General features: G+C 47.0%; 1 protein-coding gene across 1 annotated transcript in view; it reads right to left on the bottom strand.

Moving 5' to 3' along the window:
* Positions 1-18,783, bottom strand: part of LOC138581981 (coiled-coil domain-containing protein 159-like) — a 461,570-nt gene that overhangs the window by 258,935 nt on the left and 183,852 nt on the right. Inside the window, exon 3 of the mRNA XM_069652881.1 lies at positions 15,388-15,447. Within this exon, the coding sequence (XP_069508982.1) occupies positions 15,388-15,447 (60 nt within the window). The remainder of the gene's footprint in view (positions 1-15,387; positions 15,448-18,783) is intronic.

Raw genomic sequence — 18,783 nt, 5'->3', positions numbered from 1 at the left:
TTGGCACCATTAGTGCCAATATATATTGACGGGTAATGGAAGCGGATAGGGTTGTAGGGAAGGGTATTCACAGACAAGGGTGTAAACATGTCATAATTTGATCACTTCATTAATTACATATAAGTCCCAAAAAAAAAAATCTTTTTTTTTTTTTTCTTTTCAGTAATATATAAAAAGAGAATGCAGGTATACTTTATCAGTCACTTTCCCATTCACGTTCATTGCTGACGCACATACACAAGTTAATATTCAGACATTCTGTTCAGTTGCATCGGTTGCTGTTGTCTGTGCCTCCTCATCTACCTCCTCTTGCACATTACTATATGCTTTTCGTACATCTGTCAAGTGTACCCAGTACCTCAAGCCCTTTACTTTTACAGCTATGGGCGTGCAGAACACTACCTCGTATGGGCCGTGGAACCGTGGAGCATTCCATCGACGCACAAAACTCCTGACATAAATTAATTCGCCCGGCATCAGCTATAGCTGTTGCTCAGGCTCTGTGACAGACCCTGTTATGTTTCCCTCCTCTCTAGTGAAGGGTGGGGAGAGCTGCTTTGATATTGCGCGCGCTGCCCTTGTTAATTTTTTCAAATAGTCTGTGAATTCTTCTCCCAATATCGCGGCGCTCCTGTGTGCATCTGAGTGTTCGCGCAGTGGAGAGTGTGCTGTGTGCATTCGTTTCCCAGTCACGATTTCGTGCGGGGACAAATGGTGATCTTTACTTGGCTGATTTCTCAGTTCAAATAGCGCAAGGGGCATACAGTAGATCCAATTCTTCTTCAATGAAAAGCATAGTTTTGATAACCTGCCCTTTAACAGTCCGTTCATCTTTTCCACTACGCCATTACTTTGAGGATGATAAATCGAACACAATTAATGTTTTATTCCCAATAATGTAGTGACTTCCTTGAAAAGTTCATTCACAAAGTGAGTGCCGTTGTCTGAGCGAATCACGTCACAAATTCCCCAGCGCGGGAACACTTCCCTCACTAGGAACTTTGCAGCGCTTTTGACATCAGGTCGTGCACATGGCCCTGCTTCCACCCACCTTGAGAATGGGCATACAACCACGATCATGTACCGTGCGCCATTACACCTTTCCCCCATGTCCGCGTAATCAATATGCAGCTCTCTGAATGGGCCAATGGGTTTAGGAATTGTTCCCCGGAGCGTGCGTAATGTCATTCCTGAATCGTAGATCTGACATGTTGTGCATTCCATTGCTAATCGAGATACGTGCTCCTGGAGACAGGGCACAAACCATTCTTCCTGTATTTCTGCTGCAATGTGCTCTTTGGTATTATGTGCAGGGAAGTGTAATTGTTGAAACGCAATTTCTAGTAACTTGATTGGCATTACCACTTTTCCTGAGGTATTTTGCCGCCACAGTAAGTCTGTTCCCGACTTGCTGCACCCTTGTTTTGTCCACATCAATTTTTCGTCTGCACTAGCTCCTTCCTGTAATTCTAGTATTTGTGATATGGGCATCATGTTGTACCCTTCTGGGGGCTCTTCGTTTGTCTTGTGCTGCAGCATGTACTCACCTGCTTCATATTTCTGAAAATAGGAAGCCTCCTTGGCGGCAGCGTCCGCTGCCGCGTTCCCCAAAGACACAACGTCTGTGTTGGATGTATGTGCTCGGCACTTAACTATTGCTACTGCAGTAGGGTTTTGTAGGGCCTCAATTAACTCTTTCAACAATTCTGCATGCTGTGCTGGTGTTCCGTCTGCCCGTCGAAATCCCCTCCGCCCCCATCTCGCTAGACCTCCATGTACTGTCGTCGTCATGTAAGCTGAGTCTGTTTATATTGTCACTGCGCAACCCTTTGCTGCATGTAGTGCTTCTATGAGCGCAATCAGTTCTGCTGCTAAGTAATGTGATGGGAGTAATGTGATGGGAGGCGGTACTGTACTAATGTTTCATACTCACCGTCTTCTAACCTCACCACTGCCATACCAACATGCTTTTCTCCCGTGTCCACATCAATCGATGCAGACCCATCCACGAAGTACACTTCCCCCTCGCTCAGAGCGTTCTCACACACCACTGTGTCCTCCCCTCTTTCTCCTGTGTAGGTTGCGCAATCGTGGTCCTGCATGTCCTCTAGTGTGCATGCTTCTGTAATGAATGTCGCGGGGTTTACTGTTTTGCATCTCACCACATGGATGTTGGTGCTGGACAATATGATTTCATAAGCTGTTGCCCGCTGTGTTGTCAGTGTACTTTTTGACCTCTCAAGTATTGCAAATAATGAATGTTCCACAAACAATGTTACAGGGCAACCCATTACTATTGTGGCACTTTTCTCAATCGCGAACGCGGCTGCAGCGAGTGATTGCTCGCACGCGAAATGGCCTTGCATTACGGCATCCAAAGTACCACTATAGTAAGCCAAAGGCTTGTGTCCTAGGGACGTCTTTTGTGTCAGAACAGCTGTCATGAGTGTTCCCTTGCAGTGTGAGAATAGGTAAAATTTGCGTCCATAATCAGGGTTGGTTAGCACTGGAGCGCTTGAAATTAACCTTTTTAATGATTTTAATGACGTGCTCATTTCTTCTGACCATTCGATCTTTTTATTTTCCTGTTGTGCTTCTTTGAGTGCTTGTAGTAGGGGTCTCGTGTATGCTGCATAATCTAATATCCATGCTCGGCAATAGTTGCACATTCCCAAGAATTTCTGCATCTCTTTCACTGTTGTGGGTTCTGCTACTGATCTTATTGCTTCTACCCTGTCGGGGATTATTCTTTTTCCATATTTTGATATCAGCTGTCCCAAGTATAAGACCTCTGTCAGACAGTACTGTAGCTTTTCCTTGTCTACCTTGTACCCCTTATTGGCCAATAGAGTCAGGAGCGTTGTTGAATCCTTTCTACATGTTTCTTCATCTTGTGCACACACTAGTAAATCGTCTACGTACTGAATGATTGTACTCACAACTGATAGGTTTCCCAAGTCTTCATGCAATATGCGGTTGAATATGCTCGGGCTCTCACAGTATCCCTGTGGTAGTCTGCAGTGTTCATATCTTTTTCCCCCCAGTGTGAATGCTGTCAGGTATCTACTCTCTTCAGCCAGGGGTATTGAGAAAAATGCGTTTTTCAAGTCTACTACTGTGAAGTGTGATGCCAGTTTCGGGATGCTGCATAATATTGATGCAGGGTTCGGGACCAAAGGGAACTCTTTCTGAATTACATCATTTAGGGGGCGTAAGTCCTGTATCATCCTCCAAGACCCTCCTTTTGCTTTTTTGATTGGATAAATACATGTGTTACATGGGGAGGTTGAAGGCACTATTATCCCTTGTGCTAGTAGTGCATTTACTGTCTCTTTTATCCCTTCTTCAGCCTCACGGGACAATGGATACTGTTTCACTCGGGGTAAAATTGCTCCTTGCTTTAGCTTTATTACCACAGGTTGTACTCCATGCAACAGCCCTACATCATGGGGGCCTGTTGTCCATAAATTATTTGGTACGAGCCTCATGTCGTCATCAAAAAATGACGGCGGTGCTCCTACCACTGCCATCAATTGGACGGGGGTTTCCCTGGCTTGAATCAAAATGTCACAGGGCATCGCTATTTCCATTACTATTTCACCATCCCCTTCCGTGTCTGAAAAGAGATCCTCATCTGTTAACTCTCTTAGGGCGATGTTGGCATTTGTACACAGCACTGTACGCCACTCACATCCTTCCCTATCCACTCCAATCACAGCGATCCTTTTCGCTGATACCTGTACAGCGTGCAAGTCTAATGATACCACTGATCCTGGTGCTGTGTCGGGGCACACTATGGGGCGGAAGAGGAACTCCGCTGGAATCCTCCAGTCAATTCTTCTTAGCTCTGGAATTATGAGGGCCAATGTCTTTAGCCCTTCAATAAACATTTCCTCATTTTCCGGCAACCCTCGTACTTCTTGTGTGGTTGTGTAGGCTTGCACTACCAACATTGCACGCAAGGGGCATATCCCGGGTGTAGAACACACTATTCCTCTCTCGGTAAATGATATGGTCATGTTAAGTTTACTCAGGAGATCCCTCCCTAATAAATTTATTGGTGAGTGTTCATAATACAGTAAGGGTGTCTTTACAGTTTTACCCCCCACTGTTACATCCAATGCTTCTGTGTAAGGAACTTCAATTACAGCCCCAGAGAACCCCTGCGTCTCTAACTTCCTGTTAGATAACGGGAACCGGCCCTCCCGGATACATGATTTCTCCGCTCCCGAATCAACCATGAATATGAACTGCTTGTCTCCTATCTGCGCCCCTACCAATGGTTCCTCTGCTGCATTGTAGGTTGTAGATAGAACTGGACACGCAAGTGTTCTCTGTGGGCTGTCCTATGCGGGGTGTCTCATCGCCCCCCCCTGATTAAAGACATTTCCTGAAACCACTGACATGCCGTTGTAGGGTGCAGGTGCGGGGGCCCCGTTTGCTGTTATCGCGAAAGGGTTGCCTGGCGTGTACTGCATATTGTCATTATTTTGTGGGTGGTTCTGTGTTCTATACTGGTGCCCCTGTTGCTGCTCATTATTCCCTTGCCTGGGTTTCTCAGTTGTTGTTGTCCCATTGGAAGGCCATATGGGCTCCCCGGGTGGGGGTGGCCATATTGTTCTACCTCTTGGAACCCGTTGTTGGGTCTGGCTCTGCACTCCCTAGAGTAATGCCCCCATCTTCCGCAGTTCCAGCAACTCCCTTGTGCACCTCTAGGGCCCTGCCATCCATTTCCTCCCATTCCTCCGTACCCCGGTCCACCTCCTCTTCGGCCCCTGTACCCACCTCGTCCCCCTCGAGGGGTCCACTCTTGCCACTGCAGACCTCCGCCTTGCTCCTGCTCATTCCACTGCCGCTGTCCTGCTCCAACCCAATTAGTTGCCACCCTTCCTTGTATTGCTATCAGCCCCTCCTCCTCCTCGTCTCCCTCCCTGCTGTGGGGGAGTGCGGCTACAGCCGCTGCGACCTTCACCAACTTTGTCTGCACTAGTTTTGCTTCGTCTGCCAATCTCTTCTGTGCCACCTCCTTCTCCCTTTCCTTTATTCTCTTACAATGGTGTACTATTATACGCTGAATTTCAGGCCATCCCTTCGCTTCAATACCAGCTATCTTGTCGAGCGCCTTTTGCACTTCTTTGGGGAGCCCTCTTTTTATAATGAAATAAAATAAAGATGTCGATTGATACCAGGGCGTGCCCGTTTCTGCTCTCCACATCTCTTGGACCCGAAAAATGTAATCCATAGCCTCCTCCCCATCATTCATTGTACACTGCATTACTGACTGTAAGTCTGGCGTGTCTGGAAACGTTTCTCGCAAGGCATCCCACACCCTTGCACGCACTGTGTTAAAGGAGGCTACGTCATGGCGGTCACAGTCTAATGTTACTCCCGGGAAACCGGCCTTGACCCATACTCTCTCAGCCTGATCCCCCACTGCCGATACAAGCAAGCTCTTCACATCTCCTATTGCTAGGGGTACCCCGGCAGTGTGCTTCTCAAAGGCGTATATCCACTTACTTGCCCCTCCTGATAACGGGGGCAATAGCTTTAATAAATTGGCTTTATCCATCTGAGCCCATGGGATATAATTCGGCCTCCCTCCTCCCCTATGTATCAATGGGAGCTGTAGCCTTCCTTTTGTCGTTGCATCTGGACCCGTTTTGGCTGCTGAGGTCCCCAGTGATGCCATTTTCCCCACCCTGTTCCTTAATCGCCCCGTCCACTCATCATCCAGTGTTCTCATTGAACATGTACCATCCCCCCCTTCGCTTCCCCCTCCCATTGCCATGCTCAACCTGTCGCTTTCTTCTAAATCGTCCCTTATATCACATAGTAATTCCTCTCTGTCCCCCATAGGCCTTTCTTCATTATCAATATCTCCCTCTCGTGTCCCTACTTCGATTATTCGTGTCGGTTCTTCTTCAATTCTGAACAGTATCTTGCCTTTTTTCCACCCGTCTTCAAGTTTTCTATTCTCACCTGGCGCTCTAGACGTGCGCCCTGATCTAGCTGCATTAAGTGCTGTTTGTTCACATATGTCTTTTATCCTTGAGAGCTCATCTTTTGCTATTGAGAGTCTTGATTGTAAATCATCTGTGAGCTTCTCTATGTCCACCCTTTGTGTACTTGCCTGGGCTCGCTCCCTTGTACTTTCATATGGCGGGGGTGCCGTGGGCCAGCGGGGTGTAGTAGTTGTCGGGGGAGGCACGTAAGTGGGGTCACTGTACCCTTCTGCGGGCACAGGCTTGTTTAGTATCGGGTACAAACTTATTACCTCTATTGGTGGCTCTACATTTGACAATTCTTTAGCATCTTTCTGTATCATCAGTGGATTGTCTGTGGTGGATGGTAGGTCAGGATTTATTGCTGGTGCTTTAGGCGGTGGTATCTCTTCAAATAACCTCCAGAGATTTAATACTTCTCTCCTATTTTGCAACTGCTTCCCCTTGTACTTCAAACAAATGCATGTGGCCACCATATCCAGAACACTTTTATCAAATGACCCTCCCTCGGGCCATATCTGGGGTAACCCCTCTCCCTTCAACTCGGTTATCCATTGGTCATGATATTTCTTAATTCGCTCCGCGTAGCCTGGTAGGTTCTTACAAATATGTGATAAGGGTGTTTCGGCCCCCATCTTTGTATTTTCCTAGTACTTGTTTCTCTCTGTGTGTCCACAATTACAATGTAAACCTCTTACCAATATGGGTTTCATCTTTTACTTCACATTCAATAATGGGCTCCTTTGTGCTCTGCCCCCTGCCTGCGCAATACAAAACTGGCTGTACACAGTCTCTATTCTATTCTCTTTGGGGGCACATACAAGAGCAAACCATCAATTATTTCGACAACATTAACCCGGAAATCAAATAGGTACACACTCACTCCACCTTGTCGTTTTTCTCTTCAAAAAAGTTCTATCCGGTCACACTTACCATGACCATTCGATTTCTATACATTTATAGCCATTTTACACACTTACAACATCAAATTGTCGTCTGACACATACGAGGTGCACACACCTCCCGGTAACACTCTATTCACAATTCAAGTTGCCCTCCCTTTCCTCCCTAGCCGGCTGTCCCTGTCCGTCTTATTCGGATATATGGATGCGCATATATATATATATTGGTCTGCTCTTCCCTCTTCTGGTAGGACTCTCTCTCTCTTACTTTCTCCCTAAGTTTTGTACTAATCTCACTTTTATTTTCCCCCTAACCCTAAAGAAAAGAAAAGAAAGAAGTAATAGCGGTCACTAATATATTCTCAGTGCCCCCTTTTGCTGGACACTTTTATCTTATATTCTACTTCTTCATATATTCCCAGTACTAGTCAAGATAGCACTATGCGGCACCGCCTTCCACCCCCTTTCGGAGCTAGGTTCCCGTCACTTTTATCTCTTATTCACCTCTTAATCCTAATGGCCATATGCAAAGAAAAAGCAAGGAAATTTTAGGATGATCCTTAGTAGATCTGCGTACCCCCTCTTCGTTCCCTGTCCTACACTTCTTCCCCCACTCCCTTTACAATCGCTCGCACTCAATACTCACGTGCCCGTCTTGAACCGATAGTCTCCGAAACTGGGTCCGTCCAGGCAGTGTTGCCGTCAGCTCAACAGTCAGCCCCGGCTCCGGCGAGCGGTACTCAAAGGGGATTTTTCAACTGGGATCCCGTACCCTCTCTCTTTTGAGTGCGCACTTCTTAGTGTACCGGTCGCCGTTGGCGGCCAGCCTCCCGGAGCCGGCTCACCGTGCGTATCCCTTTTCGACCGGAGATTCTCGTGCCAAAAGGGGACGGTAATGTTAGATCGGGAAAAAATAATAGTAATAATCACGTTTTCGGGGTCACCACTGAAGGCAAGCGTCCCCAGCCAGCACGATCCTCCCCGCAATGAGAGACAATGAAGGACTCTCCCAAGTCGGGAATAAGGCCAAGTCAGAGTGCGGGTGAGCTTAAATGGGAGTTTATCAATCAGAATATGGTATGCAAAGAACTCTGCAAACTCCGAGAGCGCTCTGTCTGACAATAGCAAAGACAGGCGTATATTACAAAAAACGTCATCAGAACCTACATACTATAGGGGGCACAAGTTCAATGGGATTGGGTGGCGATGACTAACTATAAGTGCTGCTGCGATGTGGTTGGCCGTGGCTGGAGAACGTCACTGGTCAGCCTCGTGGGTTGGGCTGGGCCTGGCAGGTTGGCAGAGTTCATCCGGGCGGTGTTGTTGTGCCATCGCGGCCAGTGTCAGAGATGAATGTCTTTTCCTGACTTATTTGCCCTAGGCCATGCACACCGCAGTCATTCAGTCATTGCAATATTATCTTCTTTAGTAAATCTTCCAATAGGTTATTCTACAGGTTAATGCAACACAGGAGGAATGCACCTTGTGAGGGGTCTATTGGTCATTCGTCAGGGCATGGTTACCAGTGTCCTGTTGACCGGAGCCATAGGTTGAGGGGCTAAGCTTCAGGGCATGGGACGGACGGTACAAGCTTCCCTGTCTCGTTAGATGTGGTTATAAATGTGCCGCTGTGTGTTGCCACAGTGTTGGGTGTCCTGATTGCACAGGGCCATAAGTCTAAGATGATCTGGTGGGTTGTGGGGTTTACGAAGGGGCGCCTTTGGAAGTGTGGGTTCAGGCAGAGGTTTACTGCTGTGCTGTAAATAATGCAGGTGGCGGCCCGTGGCCTTGGGTGCTGCAGAGGGGGCTACACATCTTTGAAGCGGCTCCAGTCTAGTTGGGGGAGGTGGGGCAGCGCGGCGCGGGCCTCTGCTCTCATGTTTGGCAGTCTCCGCAGGGTGGGAGGGGAAATGGCCTTGCACATATTTACAAAGGTATCTTCCTCGCGTGTTGCCGGTTTTTGGAGGCGAAAACATCACAATCATTAGAACACTTTATAATATTTGTTTGAATTACTTGAAAACATACATTTCACTTCGCTGGAGGCGTTTCAATTATATCCAGTCTTGAGCACCTTATTCGTACACTATGTTTCAACAACTACAGTATTTAGCTATATGCATATACATTTGCAGTAAGTGAGGTAGTATTGAGGTTGGTGGAGTACATAGAAAATGACCCGCCACCGTATGTGACGGTGGTGGCATATAAGGGGCTTAGACATACACGCGTGACGAGTGCATTCTCGCACACCCTTCACATGAGCCCCCTGCATGGTTACATTCGTTTTCTTGTGTACTCTAGCAGCATTAGTTCAGTTATGGCGCGGGACCGCGGGGTGTGCGGTTTTCAATAATACACATAAAGAATACTCCCCCGGAATGCTTTTATCATTTGCACACCCCTGCAGGGGTGTGGGTCCTTCATGGCTGGTGTCATGTACAATAATTACACAATTTTACAGGTTTCTTTAGTAAAAGTGGTTGTATAGAAAGGATACACGTATTAAAAGTGGTTTTTGACATTCATATTTGGGTACCTTTCTGCTTTCATCGGATGACCCTTCTACAGATCTTCCCATCACCCAGGCCTCGCTGACCGGGTCATTCTGGGAGCAGTGATACACTGCGGACGGTGAAATGTTACAGTGTTAGTATCTTATGCTAGCTCATGTCCGTCCTGTTCGTGGGAACGTGCTCACAGCGGATCTGCCAGGGTGCTGCGGCGACAGGGATAATTGAAACTCTCCGACGGTGGGGGCCGCGCTACAGTGCGCTACGCTCACACCATCTTTATTAGACAAAATGGTTTCTGAGGCCTAGCTAAATTTATTACGTGTGGGCAATGTCTTCAGCAGGTGAGCCATCCACCACCTGGGCCCGGGTGGTAATGAGGGGACGCCCGATGAGCCATGGCCCTCACCTGGGGTGGAGATGTAGGCAAGGGGGGTCTTTTGGACCACTCCTCCCCTACATAACCTGCACTGATTACCGATTGAAGCAAGGATTCAGTTTAGACTGAACACACAGTTGTGTCAAGGGCACAGGCCCTTCATACCTAGCAGAGGCTCTGACGCCTTAATCTAAGGTTAGGGCATTGAGATCTAACTGTTCAATGTGCAATCTCACTCAGGTTATGAAAAGTGTTTTTTTTTTGGCGGCACCTAATGCATGATATGATATGGCATTTATAACGTGCCTATACACAAGTGTTATAAGGCGCGACGAGACAAGGGAGGGCAAACAGAGGGAAGACAAAAACAACGATCTTACTAGGCCAGGTGACATTGAGATTGTGCAAGTGCACGGGAGGGGGGAGAGGGTAAGTGCGGGGGGGAGGGGACAGTGCAATACATAGGATCAACAGTAAAGAATAAATAAAACAATAGGTAAATGTGCAGCCAACTAGTGGCAAGTACAGGAGTAAGTGCAGACATCAAGTGTCAAGAGCTGGTGGGGACTGTAGGGATACAGAAACAGCCCCCAAGGGCAGGGGTTGCAGTTTCAATCGGGAGTTCAGCAGGGGAGAGGAGGAGAGAAAGCAGAAGCAAAGAGGAAGGTCTTGAGGTTCTCCTCAAGTTTCAGGGAGGCAGGGATGCTGTTCCGGAGGGAGGACCCAGACGAAGAAAGGTCTACCACCAACTCGTTGCTTAGAGAAGCGACTGACCCTGAGGGAGTTGGAGGCGGAAGAGCGAAGAGCTCGAGAAGGAAGATATTTAGAGAATTGGAGGTATTGAGGCCCCATGCCCCAGAAGTCCTTGTGGACAATGCAGAGGGTTTTGAACTTAATCTAAGCAGCCACTTGGTGCCAGTGCAGCAATTTCAGTCCTGAGAGATACAATCCCTGGGCTTGAGGCCAAGGACAAGTCTTGCAATCCTGTTCTGGATGAGTTGAAGAGGGCAGAGAGTAGAAGCAGGCAGATTTAGAAAGAGGCTGTTGCAGTAGTCCAGCCTAGAGAGAACCAGAGCTCTGGAGACAATGAGCTTCTAGGGAAAAGAGAGGAAAGGAAGAATACCTCTGAGGAGGTGCAACTGGTAGTGTGACTTCTTAAAGATGTCAGAGATCGGCTTCTCTCAGGCAGAGACCTTCTGTCTGGCTTCAATATTCCTCACTCCGTAGAGTACTCAAGCACAAGTACACATGCTTCCCAGCGCTGCCTCCCGACGAACCTGCAATTACTGAACTAACCTCTCCCGCCCCCTTGAGGGGCAAAATCTCGAGATTATACACCCTTCTTCAATCCAGATTGCCCCCCACATTTTCCAAACTACGGCGCTCGTGGGAGATCGATCTTGGACTTGAGGTGACTGATGAGCGCTGGGCTCATATGTGCGCACGCACCCGGGATGTCTCCTTCAACTCCCGATTTAAATTAATTCAATTCAAGGTGCTCCACAGGTACCACTACACTCCGGCCAGACTACATCATATTTTTAACGACTCCTCCCCCAGGTGCCCTAGATATGCATGTGAGAATGCTGACTATCTCCACATGTTGTGGTCTTGCCCCTGACTTGCTCAATTCTGGACCTCAGTGTGCTCTACTATGTCCTCTATCCTTGAATTCCACATTTCCCCATCCCCAATGACATGTTTGTTCCATGACTTCCCCGACCTCCACCGTGACTCCAGAAAACTTGCCGGCCTCTGCATGCTACTTGCTGTGCGCACAATTCTGCTTTGCTGGCTTAGGCCTTCCATCCCTACCCACGCACAATGGCTCAGGGCAGTGACGTGGGCCTCCGACACGGAGGAAGCCTGGGCGATACAACAACCCACCCGTTCCAGGCCCAGAGATATCTGGCTGCAGTTTCGCTTATTTATGTCTGCCACTGACTCTGATTCGGATTCCGTATCTCCTCCCCCCCTCACCTAGCCCACCCCCATGCTGACCTTGTGATCCCTTTTCTTTATTTTCCCTCATTTGTGTATGGTCCGACCCCCCATAGGTCCTCACATGTGTATGTATCGACCCCCCCTTTTTTTCCTCTTGATACTTTGTTTATACAAACTGTGTGTACTCATACTACCTGACCGACTTTAATCTTGTATGCTTTATGTCTACTCACCTGTATCTGTGTTACCGAGCTGAATAAATAAAAGTTTAAAAAAAGATGTCAGAGATGTGAGGAGAGAAGGAGAGAGGGGAGTCGAAGATGACCCCAAGGTTTGTAGCCTCACAGGTGGGAGAAGGAAGAGGGTCAAGAGAGGCCGGCCAGAGAGCGACAGGAAAGGAGGGAGCAGGTAGACCGATGAGGAAAATCTCAGTCTTACTGACATTGAGGCAGAGATCGTTGGCAGCACACCACTACTGGATAGCGGACAGACAGTCAGAGATGAGAGGAGAAGAGGTGGCGGAAGGGAGCTGAGTGTCGTCCGCATAGCACTGAAAGTTGGGGCAGAGAGCAGCAATGAGGTGGGCAAGAAGTGCCAAGTATTGGTTGAACAGCCAGGGAGAGGGGTTAGACCCCTGGGGAACACCACAGGTAGAGATAGAGATAGAGGAGAGGAAGCACCCAAGTTGGACCTGGTAGGATCGATCAGAGAGGAAAGATGTCACCCAAGCAATGGGCTGATCGGTTATACCCAGGTTATCACAGAGATGGTTGAGCAGGATGGCATGGTTGACCGTGTCAAATGCAGAAGAGAGATCAAGTAAGATGAGGATACAAGGGGTATTGGAGTCAGGGTTGGAGAGCAGGCCTTCACGGATGTTCAGGAGAGCAGTTTCCGTGCTTCTGGCAGCTCTGAAGCCAGACTAATGGTCATGGAGACAACCAACCAATTCAGTGTGAAGATTAAGCTGGGAGATGGCCAGCTTTTCCAGGGGTTTGCCCAGGAAAGGAGTGATGGAGTTTGGGCGGTAGTTAGCAGGGCAGGAGGGTTCAGCAGAGGGTTTCTTAAGAAGAGGGTGCACAAGGCAATGCTTCAGAGTGGAACGGAAGACTCCAGTGGTGAAGGAGTAGTTGCAGAAATCAGCCAAAGCAGGAGCCAGGGTGTCAATGTGGTCTTTGATGGTTTTAGAGGAACAGGGGAGAACCTGTTTTGATGAGACTTTCATAGATCAGACTTGTCTAGAAACCTCGTCTGAGGAGAACAGGGAAAAGGCAGAGAAGGAGGGAGGAGAGGTGGCCACAGAAGGGCCCGAGGAGAAGAGGGAGGAGAGGGAGGAAGAGAGAGAGGACATGTCCTAAGTTTTAGAGATGAAATGAGAAGCCATGGTCGTGCAGAGTGCCAGTGAGGGTACAGGAGAGGTAGAGACTGCAGCAGGATTGGCCAGCTCCTTGTAGTTTTTAAAGAGTTCGGCCGAGTTGTTTTATGCCTCAGAGATGCAGGCTTGGATGAGGGCTCTCTTCTTGTTAAGGACAGAGAGCCAGTATTGCCTTTGGAGCAGACAGCAGGCCAGTTTGTCAGAGGATGTACAGGAAGCACGCCATTTCCTCTCAGCCACCCTGCACTTGCGTTTAAGGGTGACGAGGTCTGAGTCGTACCAGGAGTTGCACTTAGCTTTGGGCTTCAAGCGGATTCTCATGATAGGGGCAAGAACATCAAGTGTATCAGATATAGCAGAGTGGAGCATAGAAAGGGCTGTGTCAGGGTGTGAGTCAGCCAAAGGGGTGAGAAAGTGGCGACAAAAGGCTCAACTGACACACGCTTTGTGGGTCGGAGAACCTTTAAGGTAAGTGGCAGTGCTGGAGTTGGCTTGGCCTGGGGGGTGGAGAGAGTGAGCTGGGAGGAAAGGAGAAAGTGATCACTCCAGGAGAAAGGAGTGGTGAGAGGGCTAGAAAGGGGAAGGTCTCTAGAGATCAGAACATCCAGAGTGTGCCCTGCAGAGTGAGTCAGGCCGGAGGGGAGGATAGAGAGAGATATTAATTCTACGGCAATCTTCAGGCAAAAGATTAAGACATTGTTATTTAAATAAGAACATTTGCCCTCCTTTTTTTCTTTTTTCTCCCATGTAGAATTCTTGCTTGCTATATCGGTTGTTGTGAATTGTTGTGTTTGTTGCGCCCTTAAGCCTTCGGGTTCTATGGAGCGCATAATAACTAACTAACTAACTAGGATAAACTGGAAATATTTAGGAAAGTTCAGATCCTTTAAGGTCCAAGAAAAGTGGGCACTTCTTTTTTTTTTTGTTAAAGATCTATTTAAGAAAAAAAACTGAAACCAGGAAAATTCCAAATGAAGAAATTCAACAATGACAACTAAGGGGCTATGATCTTGAGTTTGGGAAGTTCCTCAGTCATATCAATGGGATACTTACTAGAGATCCAACATATTATCCATAAAAGAAGAGTAAGAAAGCTCCGAGAAAAAAGGATTTCAAGCACTAAGCAAAGGTGTGCAGGTACTGAGAGGCAAGGGTGAGGAGACAGCTGAGGCTAACCAGATCCCTTTTCTCCTTACATATGTTAGAAGAGAAGTCAGTTGCATTGTCTGATTTTGGTATTTTGTCTCCTACCTCTCTTCCCCAGTGGTGCTGCAGTAGATACTGCACTTTTTAAAACTACCGGGGGCACAGCAGCTCGAGTGGAGTTTCAATATTTGGGACCGGGCATGTGAGAACATCAGTCACCCTTTTGAAGCTGGGGGCCCGTTAATGTAACCCTCTCATGACTTAAAAAAATCCCTGCCAAACCCCAGATACATTTCATTTCAACTCTCCCAATTCCCACTTTCAGCTCACAACCCTGATATATTTTTGGTGCGCCATGATGCACTTGTTCACCTCACAGTGCCTTATGGACAGTGGTCTTGTCCTGACCCCTTGAACTATGACCTGGCTAGTTTCAAAATACAAACTCTGCCATGGGGGATCTTGGGAGGAGAAGGCATCACAAACAGTCCCCAAGTTACCTCTCTGAGAGGCTGAGGATCTCCAGAAGCCTACAATCCACCAGAAGTAAAGACATGTGCAGACTTGAACTCCACCGGCACAAGAAGGAAAAAACAGAAGACAGGCCTTCTCTGTCAATGCGCCCAGGCTCTGGAACTCCTCCCTGCCAACATGAGATTCGCCCCTTCACATCTACATTTCATAAAGAACCGCAAGATCCTCCTCTTCAAAGAATGGCTCCACCCTAACACCCAGGTCCCCACACCCTTCACACTCCCCCTAACCTGATACTGAGCAATCCCCCCCGATGTTTCCTCCGCTGGTTGATTGTAGATCCCTTGCTGCCAAATTGCCCACCCTCCTCCAGCCCCATGTTTAGCTCCCTGTATCTCTGCTTTCCTGACTGTGTACTTTTCCCTATGACTTGTAAGGTGCTCTGTTGCTTCTGAAACCTAGGCCCGTGCTCAATAAGTACCCTAATAATAACAACATACCCTAATAATAGCAACATATCCTAATAATAACAACATACCCTACTAATAACAACATACCCTAATAATAGCAACATACCCTAATAATAACAACATACCCTAATAATAACAACATACCCTAATAATAGCAACATACCCTAATAATAACAACATACCTGAGGTGAACTGGTGGAGTGGGGATGTTTCTCTCTTGATGGGGAGTTGTCCTTGGATCCCTGCCATGGAGAGAGAGGATGTTACTCAGCTGTGAAGATCAGACAAATGTTCAAACAGCCCTACTTTCGACAAAGAAAGTGCACACACAATGAACATTCTTCCCATCGCTACACCATTTCAGGGGATCCCAAACATGGCGTCTATTGACCTTATCCACCAAATCCCTCCCTTCTCTCGTAATAGAATAAAGGAATGTCTCTACCACAATGCTCAATAGAAAGCAATCAATGCTAAAAGAGGAAAAGTATTCCTATAAGAAGCAAAAGAGTAATGACTGGAACAAGAATAGACCAGAGACATGTTATGCCATGTCATGTCACTGTAATAATGGAGATGAGAGTTGCACTAGGTAGGATCACGCCCCCACCCATTCCTGAGTATACACGAAGATACAAGCTCAGAACTGGTCTGTAAACAGTTAGTAAAACACTAAGAGCCACATAGTTATCATTGGGTGTAGAATAGATTGTGCGACTTAAGCAGGGCGACAGGTAGATTGCATTTTGCTGCATGGACAGGCAGGGAAAAATCAAACGTATACATGAAGAACACTTGCACAAAGACATGAAGAACACTTGCACAAAGACATGAAGAACACTAATGTGCGAACCACATGAAGATCGCTAATATGCAAGACACAAAGAAAACAGCATGGCAGCGAACGAACAGAAGTGCCTCCATTGCTTAGAGCAAACTCTGCTAGACCTCAATTCCAAAATACTGCAGCCTAACATAAAAATCACTTGAAACATGTTCTCAGGCCTCACAATGCTCAGACGAGCCCCAGACACCAAGGTCAATGTGCTGCGGGTGAATTCTGCTTAGCAAGCTGAAACCACACCATATAACGTTTCTCAGGGCATACAGCTACAATTATTACAGTTAATTAGTTTCAATTGGTAGCAGTGAGAAATACACATACCCTTGAACAAGTGGCTACCATGCCACTTCACCCCATAATGAATGAATATACAGTGCCCCAAGTGGCTGCCGAAGGAAAGAACACACACGTTAGAATAGCAGAAAATCCAATAGATAGATGAATTTGAGCTCCGAACAGTTGTCTGCAACCACGTGATCCCAACAATGACCATTCCTTCCGACCCAATTAGATAGTGCACCTGACACTCCCTTAGCACATCCAGACACAGAGACGACAGCCAAGGCTACAAACAAAGCTGGTAGCTAACACCTCATGCCTAGGAACAGAGGTGACTACATTCTTTAAACCGGATCACCCATCTCTCCTTGCCCATCACGTAACTTGGTACCGTGCCAAGTGTTCGAGCTTGGATGAGAAAACAACCGACCAATCAAAGTCTGTTTCTCTTATCAACTAGCAGTAGAATGCCAGCCAATGGCATATTGTATTCAAATGTATTATCTGTAGAGGGTTTACCCTAGGAGTGCTTATGAGTTGTAGAACAATCAATTATATGGAGGTCACTTATAGATAAATCTATATCCTATACTCTATCATCCAATAAAGTATGAGAATATAAGTTTGTTGTGATTGTATTAACAATAACGTCAATTGTGACATTTTCCAGTTAAAAACTGTTGTTTGTAACACCATTTTGAGATTGTCCTTTGAACACTCTCCCAGTGGCTGTTTGTTTTGGAATAAGGCTGGGTTTTCTCGTGCACTTGGAGTTACTCCATTATTGAGTATCTTTCTTTTTATTGGTAGCTTTGGGTCTATTTGAACATTTGGAGGCACTGCTGAGATACCCAGTGTCAGGTGGAGGGTCGAGGACTCCTCGCCGTTTGCTCCCCCGGACAGCAGAGTCCACCTGCAAGGAGTAGTTTGAGTTTGCACCTAAGATGAGGTTGGCAGGAGCCCAGTTTCAGCCTCTCCCAGGCGGCACACTGGGCGCAGAGGGCGGAAGCAGGCAGATAGAGGAGACTCAAGGTCGGCGGACCTCAGGGATCGCAAGGTGTGAGTATATCCATGCATGACAATACCTGTGGGGGAGGGAAAGGTGTGAGTATATCTGTGCACGAAAATACCTGTGGTGGAGGGTAATGCATTGTTGTCTTGTTTAAGTTGTAATGAGTATTAAAGAGAGAGCATAAAAGATACTTCTAACAGTTGTTGGGGGAAGGCCACACGGCAGAGCATAAAGCCCAGCCTACTTTCGGGGGCAGTAAGATTAAGAGGAGATGCCCCATATAGAGGGAAGACCGCTGTGTAAAAAAGATGTATTGTTGTTGATTTTGTTGAAGTTGTTTTGGTATAAAATAGGACGATAAAGGTATTTTTGTGTGTTGATAGAGTATCAGTTAGGATTGTTGGGCGGCAAGTATGGAGTAGATTGAGATTGTTGAATTTATTGGTGAGTGGAATCTTTATTGTTATAATGGCGGACACACCCATTGTTTATTTGTGTAAGTTGCTTCTCCAATATAAACAAAAGATTTTGAAATACCACGTACAGTGGGTCAAAGACACGTCTGGCAAAATGGTCCAGCCATGGCCCCAAGAAGGGACACATTCTAAGCATTTGCTGCAACATATGCACACATAGTTAAATGCAACATATAAGGTAAAGAAATTACAGAGCAGACTAAGCATGCTCTACTTATGGAAAGGAGGAGGTGCAGGTCAAAAAAGAAAGTACAAGTAGAAGAGATGATGAAGGGCATGTGAAGCCCACAGCGCCTCCTCCCCCTCCACCATTCTTGACCATGTCAGGATTATATCCATTGGAAGCTGCTGCAGGGTACAGTAGCACCAAACATGTGCCCCCATAGGCATAAGGTAAGAAAGAAAAGGAAAAGAAAGGTGGCGCAAAAGGGACCTTAGCAGAGCGAGTAGAACACAATAAGTGACACAGCTTAGAAGCAAGCATAAAGGGAGGAGAACAAGAAGTAGCAATGGTACCAGACAAATGGGTAGGAGGACAGATATTATTTAAAATAGCTGAGAGAAAAGTGGCAGTGACAATGTGATGGCCTTCAAGAGAGAGGAGCAGAAAAAAAAGAAGAGAAGATTACCGAAGGGAGGTTAATGTCAGCATTAGTAGAAGAGTGACCGAGAAAGAGAAGAGAGCGTGAGAGGAGTTGCCGGCAACGTCAGCAGAATCCTAATAAATGAGATTGAAAGAGGAGTGTATGTGAGTGAAGGCATCCGCAATGAAGAGCTAGAAGAGGTAGAGGGAGAGGAAGAAAAGTGGGAAGATGAAGAGGAGGAAGAAATAGAGGTGGCACAAGTCCCTCCAACAGGTATGCTTTAAAGAATAGAGCATCCCTTAATAGATTTGTAGGATGATGAGAGAGTACGAAGAGAGAGCCCATCGCTCCCGGGGTCCTTCCAATAAAGGAAAACACAATTG

The sequence above is a fragment of the Ambystoma mexicanum genome, chromosome 3q, assembly GCF_040938575.1.
Source record: "Ambystoma mexicanum isolate Mex_15411 chromosome 3q, UKY_AmexF1_1, whole genome shotgun sequence".
Lineage (NCBI taxonomy): Eukaryota > Metazoa > Chordata > Amphibia > Caudata > Ambystomatidae > Ambystoma > Ambystoma mexicanum.
This window is presented reverse-complemented; position numbering and strand designations above follow the sequence as displayed.